The following is a 10,983-nucleotide window of genomic DNA, read 5'->3' as shown; positions in this document are numbered from 1 at the left end:
CCCCCAGAATGATTTAGTCATTAAAAGAACAGACTGAGAAAATCTTATGAGCCTTATGACATTAAATATGATAATAAATGAATACAAAATGGTCTAGAAATATTCTTCATTAAAAACTATACTCTGTATCATAATTACATTTCTTGAATTGCTTCTGTTGGCTACAGGTATAAGATTCTTGATATGATAAAAGGGCACTTTCATAGTATACTATCTTTCATCTATATATTTTATCTTTTGCTTTTGTGAGTCATTCGCCTATGAAGATGGCTCTTTTGATAATATGCTCTGGATGAGTTAAGGTGAACTAACTTGTATTCCATTACACAAAACCCAGAGCTATATATATATATATATATATATATATATATATATATATGTAAAATTATGTAAGAGGTTAAGACTATGTTAATCCACTGATTCAATAATTATTTATTGCCCTGTTTTTGTACTAGGTTCTAGGATAGTAACACATATCATCAAAATAGAATCATGTTCAGAAAATGACTTTTTAAAAGATTTTACTTTAAGTTCTGGGATACATGTGTAGAACATGCAGGTATACATAGGTATTCATGTGCCATGGTGGTTTGCTGTACCTATCAACCCGTCATCTAGGTTTTAAGCCCCATATGCATTAGGTAATTGTCCTAATGCTCTCCCTCCCCTTGCCCCCCACCCCACTGACAGGCTCTGGTGTGTGATGTTCCCCTCCCTGGGTTCTCATTGTTCACCTCCCACTTTGAGTGAGAACATGCGGTGTTCGGTTTTCTGTTCCTGTGTTAGTTTGCTGAGAATGATGGCTTCCAGCTTCATCCATGACCCTGAAAAGGACATGAGCTCATTCTTTTTTATGGCTACATAGTAAGAAAATGACTTTTTAAAACATTAAATGACTGGGGGCTGGGCATGGTGGCTCACACCTGTAATCCTAGCACTTTGGGAGGCCAAGGCAGGCAGATCACCTAAGGTCAGGAGTTTGAGACCAGCCTGACCGACATGGTGAAACCCCGTCTCTACTAAAAATACAAAAATTAACTGGGTGTGGTGGTGGGTGCCTGTAATCCCAGCTACTTGGGAGGCTGAGGCCAGCAGAAGCGCTTGAACCCAGGAGGCGGAGGTTAGAGTAAGCCAAGATAGTGACATTGTACTCCAGCCTGTGCGACAAGAGTGAAATTCTGTCTCAAAAACAAAACAAAACAAAACAAAAACAACAAAATATTAAATGACTGCAGGGGTTGGGCATGGTGGCTTACGCCTGTAATCCCTGCACTTTGGGAGGCTGAGGCAGGCGGATCACCTGAGGTCAGGAGTTTGAGAGCAGCTTGGCCAACATGGTGAAAACCTGTCTCTACTAAAAATAAAAAATTCGACAGGCATGGTGGTGGGCACCTGCAATCCCAACTACTCGGGAGGCTGAGGCAGGAGGATTGCTTGAACCCAGGAGGCGTAAATTGCAGTGTGCCAAGAGATCATGCCACTGCACTCCAGCCTGGACAACAGAGCGAGAGTCTGTCTCAATAAAACAGACAAACAAAAAACTCCCAAAACATTAAATGACTGAAGGTAGGCTATTTTGGCCATAATAAGTTAATTCTTTTGAACTGTGTCAAGTAATAGTTCTTTTATCCTTTTAATAAAGATGCACGTGTCCACAAGAAAGCTATCTCTTGAGATTCTCAGGAGTAACACTGCGTCGAATTCAAGGAAGATCTAGTATTGTGGATATTGTTTTGTCTGTTCAGTAGCCAAGTTTACGAACTTTCTCTCTAGGGTTGAGTTGCCCAGCTGGTATGCACAATACCTAAGGTGCCCTGTGTGTCTGGGTTACATAGGTGCCAAGACTGATTTCCCTCAACCTTCAGGGGGCTGCCTGGGACCCACACAGCTTAAGCCTCAAGCTGGTGAAGGTGGCCTCTTTTTTTCTTGCTCTGTTGCTCAGGATGGAGTGCGGTGGTGCGATCTCGGCTCACTGTAACCTCCGTCTCCCGGGTTCAAGCAATTCTCCTGCCTCAGCCTCCCTACTAGCTGGGACTACAGGCGTGCGCCACCATGCCCAGCTAATTTTTTATATTTCTGGTAGAGATGGGGTTTCACCATATTGGCCAGGCTGGTCTTGAACTCCTGATCTCGTGATCCACCCGCCTTGGTCTCCCAAAGTGCTGGGATTACAGGCATGAGCCATCGCGCCCGGCCCAGCCTCTTCTATTTACCCTGGTGAATGCTTAAGTATCATCCCTTATCATGGAAGGCACTGGGCACCATGTTGTGTGACTGGACTCTATCAATCTTTCATCTTTGCTTCTCCTTGTCTGCCCTCCCACCTTCCACCCCCATAGTTTTCTGAACAAATTCTCATTTCTGTTGGGCTGGCTTCTTTTTCCAGTCAGCCTAGGATTTGCTGGCCTTGAGTCCAGTCAGTGGCTATTGTTTGGCAGCTCAGATTCCCTGTAAGGCAAAACCAGCAATCTACTGAATAAACCTAGCATTAAGCTGAGAAAAAGAATGAATAAAGCTAACACCATCCATTAATTTTCTCGTTTTGACTTACCAACTGATGACAAGCAAGGACTAGATAGTAGTCGGGCCTTCACTTTATGTACCAGTTTTTCCCCTGTCAGTGTACCACGTAGTACACTTTATATAGTTTCTTGGCACAGATGTTTAAGGCAAAATTGGTAAAGAAAGTTTGGAAGATGGATTACATATATTTATTTCTAAAAAATGAAAAAAAATACACGAAGAAAACACTTACCCTGATAGGCAAAATAATGTGTGTGAAGATAAGAGCTGGTGTGGTTTGTAGTAAGGGCACTGAAGTAGGCTGATAACATCTGGGCTTTCTTCCCAGCTCTGCTACCTTTATACTGTGTGACCTCAGGCCCGGTATTTTACCTCCCGAGCTTTGGTTTCCTCATCTCAGAAGGACATAATAATACTTGCCATACCAACCCCAAAGGGATGTTGTGAAAATGATATCAAAGTGGTTGGAATGCTTGAAAATGCTAGGACATTTGCATGATGTGAAAGAATGATCTTGGATCTAAGATCAAAGAGTTCAGGCACTTTGAGATTAGTAAGAAATTTGGGTCAAATGCTGAAGTAGGGCTGCTACCACTACAGTGGTTTTCTTTTAAAATTTTAACTACAATACAGAATTATCATACAGTTCTATATTATTTCATATATATAGAATTATTAAAATTTGGCTTTAAAGTGATCATATTTGTTCTGAAATATAAGACATTTAAAATTTCTTTTATATAATCTAAATAAGATACAGGGACCAATATCTTTTTTCTCACCAGAGATCTGATCATATTCACAATACAAATTTTTATTTATGAGAAGTATCTGTACCACAACATTTTGGAATTACATATGTGTGTGTGTGTATATATATATATATATAATATATATATATACTCAATTATATGTATATAAATATTCCATTTTATGAATCATGCCAATGTCTTTTATATGATCTACAATTATATAAATACAAATTCAATTGTCTAAGCATAATTCATCAACCTAATAATTTTCTTTAGCTGAGTCTCAGATGCGGAGACCATGCATTTAAACAGACATAATTACTATTTTTAATCAGTGATTTTAACATGAAGATCTGAATCTTTAGCTACCATAAAAGAGATTCTATACACTATTTTCTTTCATTTCTTCCCCCCAATTCACTGAAAAAAATTAGATATTTTTATTTTACCATGCTCACAAGCAAATTCAAAACACAGTGTATATTGTTTATCCTCACTCAGTCAGCACAGACTAAGTAAAATATCATCCATCTCATTAACAAGTACATTTTTCTTTTTTCAATTGCAATCTCTGTGTATACTTCTTATTAATACAACTAGAAAACCATTAATTATGATTTAATTTATTCAGTTTGATACCCAAATATTTAAGAGCACGGTGTCCCTAGTGGACAGAAAATAATAAAAGGAATACTTGGTGGTAATAAACTTAGAACAAAGCCATTAAATAAAATTTATTTGTCTTACTGTTGTAAGTTATGTCTTACTATTACAGGATTAAGGTCTTTTTAACGGCATTAAAAAATAGACTTTTAGATTTCTGCAAGGTCATTCCTCTGTTATGGGGCTTACTTGGCTCCTGAGGAAATATCAGCTGATATTGTGGGTTTGGAAAGGCTCAGTTAGCATTTCCTGTGCACTGAGTATTTAATCTATCTCTGTTTTAAACATGAGCTGAGACCCTGAGGCATCCCTCAGACTATGAGAGACAGACTTAATGGGTGACCCACTAGGAAATTTGGTGTTTAAACAGAAAGAGACAACCATCATTTGTTACTGTGGACAGAGAGTGACTGCAAGGAGAGATTTCTAAAAATATATTTTACAAATACTCAAATAGTACTTACCATGTACCAGCCTCTTCCATGCTCTTTACAGGCATTAATTCATTTAATTTAATCCTCACAACAATGGCTGCACCGACTAGGCTTGTTTTCTGGTACAACAGATAAAAGTCTACTCCTGGGGAGAGCTAATCAGTCTTAACAAGTACCGTGGGGGACACTTGCCGAACAAGAGAAATCAAGAGATAGGGTTAAAATTAGGAGAGATACCGATGGCAGTCATCTATGCCAGCTAGGTTCATCTGTACAGTCTTCAGATTTCTTATAGATGAATCATCAAATTCTATAATGTTACTACTTCTCTCTCAGTTTATAGTAAACTTTCCTTTGAAAAAGCCAACCTTGCCTGAGAAGAATGGTCTACCACTAGGTTAGCAAAGGTATGGAACTCTCTTTTGACTAGTGGTATGGTGGTATTAGCTTTGTAAACAACCAGTCTAACTGATGCAAATAAAGATAAATGAAAAGTCAGTGGGATTGGAGAGGGGAAAATCACAATTTTTGCTTCCTCAGCATTCATGACTTCTTTGGCTTGCATAGATTTTGTTTTTATTTTACAAGTGAGTTTCCTTTTAATGTTGTTCCACTTTGCATTTCAAATTTCCCTTAAGCATCTAAAAATGTTACAAAATAGTGTCATTACCTTTCAAATTAAACATCAAATTAGCCAGAGAAGTTGAGTTGTGAGTACTCCAACAAGCAAAATATTAAAAAATGAATTTCAACTTGGTGATCCCACCTAGTGAACTAATGGGTATAAGGAACCTCTTACGTCTCAGACACCATGCTTAGCATTATGCACAGTTACCCATTTAATCTCACAGCCTTGCAAGGGGGTATTATATCCACTGTTTGAGGGCGGAGAAAACAGGCTCACACAAAGTAGTAGCTTCCAGGGGTCTCACAGTTAATATTAATGAAAGGCTTGGGCTTATAAATAGGTGTTTCAGGTTCCACATTGCAAAGCATTATCTCAGGGACGATCTATGGCATGCGCATCCCGATAAAAACGTACCAAATTTATTGGCTATCAACTACAGTTCCATCTGGAAATACTCAGCAAATAATGGCAGTAAGGCATCCCGCCACTTCCTGCATGATTAGTTGAAAAAGAAACACCTGCGCACACACATGTGAACAATGTGATACAGCTAAGGACCTGGACAGTCAGCTAGCAGGAAGAAACATTTGAACGAAGGGTAGACCACGGCCTAGGAGGTGGATGAAGACACCCGTCCGTTTGCCTACTGAAGCAAGATGGGGCCGAGGCGCTCAAGGGCCTATTGGCTGCCCAGAAGCCTTTTCAGCGCCGCCTGAATACAGCGGGGATGACCCAGGGTTCACCTTCAGCGTTGAAGGCAAGTCCTGGTATAAGGGACGCACATAGGTCCGCGCCACATCCTGACACTGTTTCCACAGGAAGTGCGGGATAGGAGGGGGGATTCATTAATCCAGGTCGGAAATACACCTTGTTCCTCGAGGATTTTGGAAGGAAATTCCACCCGCGAAGTCCCCTTTTGGAGATGCCCTTTTCCTTTCAGGTACAGCATCCTTCATTATGTACCCCCAGGGTACAATGTATCCGGGGCTCGCAACGCGTCCCTCAGCCCCCAGCAGCGCGGTCACCGTGGGGTCCCCGGGCGGGCGGGGGCGGCGGTGACGCAGGAGGCGGCGGGGCCCCGGTGCGGCGGGCGCGGGGAGGGGGCTGCTGGGCGCGGGCCTATCAGGACGCGCGGTGTTTCGGGCGCGGGGAGGGCGGGGACCTCCAGGTTTCCTCGGGGCCCGGCGCAGCGCCGCCTGCCGAGTTCCGAGCGAGCGCGCGAAGCGCGCAGGGGTCTCGGGACGTGCCCGCCGGTCCCGGTTTTCCTCCGCGGCTCCCCCGCCCCTTCACGTCCGCCTCTTTCTCCAACCAGACGCGGCTCCGACGGCGCTCGGCCTCTGCTCTTCCGGCTCCCCGGCTCCCCGGCTCTGCCCGCAGCGCGCGTCGCCCGGTTGCTCTTCGTCTGGTGTCCGCGGGCCCGGCGGGGGCGCCTCACCCCGGGCGCGCGGCGGTAATGCCGCTGCCGCCCTTGCGGCCAGGCAGGCAGCTGGCGGCGGCCGGAGTCGGAGCGCGTTCGTCGCTGGCCGGGACGCCGCCCTGGCCTGTGCTCAGCTCCCGCGGCGGCCGCGGGGCGCCGGGGCCCGGCGCGGCATGAGGAGGCGGCTCGGTGCAGGCGAGCGCCCAGCTCCTCGGCCCCCAGGGCCCCCGCGGGCCCCCGCGCGTGGCGCGCGCTGGTTGCGGCCCCGGCGCCCACGCTAGCCCCGCGCAGGCACGAGACGCCGCGGCCCGGAGCAGGAGGCGGCGCAGGCCTGCCGAGCGGACGCGGGCGGCCCGGACCCTAAGCACGGGGCTTCGCGGCGGGACCCCGCCGGGCGCGGGCAGCGGAGCCGGGCGTGCTGCAGTTAGCTGCCCCTCTCCGCAGGGGCGCCGCGGCGCGCAGCCTGCGCCTCCTCCCACCTGCAGCCCCTCCTCCCGCCGCTGCTTGGCGGAGAAAACGCTCCTCCTCGCCCTTCCCCGGCCTTCTTCTGTCCTGCCGTCCCCGGGCCCCTAGCCCCCAGTCCCCTCTCCCCCCTCCACCTCTTCCCCCTCGGCCTCCGCGCCTCCCCTCCCCCGACTCTCTGGCCTCCCATTCATTCCGTCCGCTCCCTCCCATTTCCTCTTTTCCGCTCGGGCCCTCTCCCCAGAGCCTCCCCGCGCGGACCCCGCTGCAGTCTCGGGGTTCTCAGCACATTTATGGAAGTTTAGGGCCTGGACAGTGGCCCCGAGTCCGGCCTGAGAGCGCATCCTGGGCTGCAGGCAGGGAAGAGGAAGATGTCTGTGCTCAGGCGGATGATGCGGGTTTCCAATCGCTCTCTCCTCGCCTTCATCTTCTTCTTCTCCCTCTCTTCGTCCTGTCTGTACTTCATCTATGTGGCCCCAGGCATCGGTAAGCACCGAGACACACCCTCGCTTCCCCTGGTCACACCACAGCCAGCGCAGGCTGTTAAGGATGTTACTTCTGGGATTTGGAAGCTGTTTAAACAGGGGCCCGCAGAAAAGCGTTTTGTTTTAAATGTTATTTCAGACGTGTCAAACTGCTTCAGGGCATGGCTTTGGTATGTGAGTTTTGTTAATGCATGCATTTTGTTAATGCATGTTTGTTAATAACGTAAAAGATTGCATTAAATAGACATAGCAAAATTAGTGTGATGGCCCGGGATGCCCTAGTCGCTTTCTTGAGTGTTCATGACAGCTTTATCCATTTAATGTTAAGTCTTTAAGCCTAAACTGAGTGCTTAATCGTAGTTTTATTCAAACACTCTCGGGTATAAGAACTGGTTGTAAAAATATGGAGGAGCCAGCAGCAGGGAATGTGATTGAGTCCAACACTGTGTGTTTTCTAGGGTCCTAGGTCGCTTTTTTAGAATGGGGTCAGTGGACCCCATTCTTTTTGTGCCATACTTGGGGAATTTTAAGGCGATGAGTTGTCTTGTAAAAACAATGCTCCATTATTTTAGTCTGCTTGGGTCTGATTTTCAAGGGTACGTTGCCTTTGCTACCTGTTAGGATGACTTCTGAGAAAATAGTGATTAAAATAACCATTATCTAAGGGAACTTGTAGTTTAAAATGTTAACCGGTTTATCATTTTTTGGCCTTTGGTGCAAAATACACTTTTGTAAAACTGCTTGAATTAACTTCTTTATTAAATATCCGAATTCCTCGTCCCCCTTTTGTTGAAAAGGAGCCAATGCGGCGTTAATTCTAGTGAATGAGAATTATGAACTTCACATGCATATTAAAATATGTCATATTTCCAAAACTTTTCTGAGTTTTTCCTGGCTATTACGTATTTAATGTTCAATTACTTAGTAACAGTGAGCATCTCCTCTCATTTCTCCTTACACACTGGTCGTTTGAGCCAGTGCTGTTTGTTCCGAGTTAGCTAAAAATGTAATGCCCCTTACAGAGTGAAAACACCTGCAGAATTTTCAGATGGAATGATCAGGGCATTGTCTTGAATGTAGTAGATTATTGCAGTGAATTGCAGCAGGGAAGGAAGATGGAAACATAATCCAGACTGCTTCATTTCTTAAAATTACTATGAGACTTTTTCTTTAATAATTAATTTTTGGATTCAGTGAGATGTATAAACTCAGATGATGATGTTTCAGAAGAAATGCATTGTGAAACGTTGATGTATCCCAAAATAGAAGTTTTAGGGTAAAGTTTGAAGAATATTTTAACATTATTGCAGTTTTCCTTTAGGCCAGAAAAAACAAAAAACCTCACAAAAACCTACCCCTTGAAGCCTATAGTACAAATGACAGTGGTAGCTTAGTGGATTTGATATTATCTAGATACTCAACAAGAGCTTTCTTTATTTTTTGCCATTTTGGAGTCTTATAAATTAACTCTTCATTCTATAGCAATTTTTACTTTCTCATGTAACTCTTTAAAAGTTTGGACATCTTTGGGGTATGTTTTTTTACTAGGAATTTAACTTTGAAAGATTTTGGAGAAAAAGTTTTTTTCACACTTACATAACAATTTTCCCACTTTCTTAGTATTATGAGTAACATGTTAAAGTTATATTACTCAAAAAGCTAACCAAAGGAAATCAGAATTCTAGTCATCCCTTTTTTTTTAAAGTTAGTGCGTCAGTATATTATTTGTAGATTCTTAATTCAACTTGTGTGAAATACTAATAAATTTTCCTTATTTGAATGCTTAATGTTTGCCATAGAACGGTCACTGATATAATGTAAAAATGTTGGCACGTGTCTTGTAGGCAATTAGATTGATGTGGCTTAACCTACTCTGTTTTTGTAGGTCTTATAAATGATAATAAGTTATTAAAACCAGTTAGAAGAGTGCAAACCAAAAACTTACAAAATGCTGTGAAATTGTCAAGCTGAATCTGTTTCCAAAACCCTGTACCATTTAGCCAAGAAAAGCCTCCTTTTAAATCTTTTGTATCTTTAAGTATTGGGAAGCAGTTTTCCAAAATTCAGATTTTCGCTTGAAAGTTTGAATTTTATCATTGGCAACAAATACTGTCAGTTTTTCTTGAAGTGTCAGCCTCACTTTGCTCATTTTCGAGAAAATGTAGGTCAGATGCACAAGTTTAACCATAGTTTTTCAGTTGTTCTTTCAAGTAAAAATGATGTTCCATGAAAAATGTGGCTTCTTGAGTCCATACTGCAGCAATCAATCAATTGCACAAGTGCTTCAGATTTCTTATTTATGAGACATATCCAGAAGTAATTAGGTTCTTGTAACTAGTTTTTATTCGATGTATGTAGATTTTTCTTGAAATAATAACTTCAAGAAAATAATTCATATTTTAGCCTGAATTACATCTTGGGGCAAAATGTGTTTATGACTAAAATATATGTTGTAAGTACTTTTTATGTGCCCTAAAAAGTGTTTCAAATCTCCTCTGTTAAGAAATTCCTATTAATCCTACCATATCAACCTGTTTGGTAAACTTTAATTCTCTTTCCCTACTTCTTTTCTATCCTGAGCCCTGTGTATGTCATGGGCCTTCTTCCCAGGTAGATCTTCTGTCATTTTAGTTCCTCTTCTTTGCCATCTTGAGCAGATACATCACACAGTTGTAGGCAGCGTAATCTGTTTAGTTTCCAGTGTTTTCAGATGTTCCTCAGCATTTCTGGACTATTTGGGTCAACTACAGTGAGTTCCATAGAACTCAAAGCTCATTATTTTCAAGGAACCATTTTTCTTGGAGTGTCTAATGCATACAGGAAACACAGGGATAGTCTTTACATTATAAACCTTAGTACTCAGGGAAACTGGATGGCAGACACCTGCCCCATCACCACACCACAGGAAGTCCATGGACAGATTGCTCTAGCCCACTCCTAGAGGCCAGAGCCATAAATTATTTCTTATTCTGTGTCTACCTTTGTGCATGATTGCAAAGATGAGTGCAGTTTCTCTCCAAGGTTTTGACTTGGCTGGATTGAGAACAGAATTGCATTTAATAGGAAACCTTTATTAATATAACTTCCAATATAACGTAGTCATTTTCTTGCTGTCATATCAAAGATGAGCTGACTTACAAGTTCATTCAACAATAGGAGTGGTGCACCCAAGAGAGGCTGGACATTGTTTGAGGTATGGAAGATAGATGACTAAGGCTCATTTTCTTCCGTCATAGTACAATGGGCTGAGCCCCATAAAACGGCTGTAGTAAATCCTTGGAAGGCATGTGGTGTGAAGTGAGGGCTGGTTAAGGATTTCCAGAGGAGAAAGTGGTTGAAATGTAATGGATGAGATTTATCTGGACTGAGCAAAGGGATCCTAGTCAGAGGGAACAGCATGAGCAAAGCTTCTAGAAAATGGGAGTAGCTCCATCCAGCTACTGCTTAGGGCTTGGAGTGGCACATGGGCCAGGTTATGAAAGGTCTCTGGGGCTCCAGTGTCCAGCCATGGTGTTCAGATGCTGGAGGTCTCTAAAATTCCTGGCAGAGAGAGACTGGTCTTTGTTCATACAGCTTTATCAAAGCTGCTGTGATTACAAAATAAATTGATAGTGCCTGT

The 10,983-nt window shown here is 43.3% G+C and overlaps 1 protein-coding gene across 6 annotated transcripts in view; it reads left to right on the top strand.

The window, feature by feature from the left end:
- Positions 1 to 5,532: 5,532 nt before the first annotated feature.
- B4GALT6 (beta-1,4-galactosyltransferase 6) overlaps positions 5,533 to 10,983 on the top strand; it is a 64,019-nt gene continuing 58,568 nt past the window's right edge. For 2 of the 6 annotated variants that reach the window (XM_009433836.5, XM_016933488.4), the window contains exon 1: positions 6,895 to 7,365. In XM_009433836.5, coding sequence (XP_009432111.1) covers positions 7,251 to 7,365 — 115 coding nt within the window. In that variant the 5' untranslated portion in view covers positions 6,895 to 7,250. Of the gene's footprint in view, positions 5,941 to 6,772; positions 7,366 to 10,983 lie in introns of those variants that run through there. The other 4 variants (XM_016933489.4, XM_523901.7, XM_063795570.1 and 1 more) reach the window with 4 other exon arrangements.

The sequence above is a fragment of the Pan troglodytes genome, chromosome 17, assembly GCF_028858775.2.
Source record: "Pan troglodytes isolate AG18354 chromosome 17, NHGRI_mPanTro3-v2.0_pri, whole genome shotgun sequence".
Classification (NCBI taxonomy): domain Eukaryota; kingdom Metazoa; phylum Chordata; class Mammalia; order Primates; family Hominidae; genus Pan; species Pan troglodytes.
The sequence above is the reverse complement of the archived record's forward strand: the minus strand, read 5'-3'. Positions and strand labels throughout refer to the sequence as shown.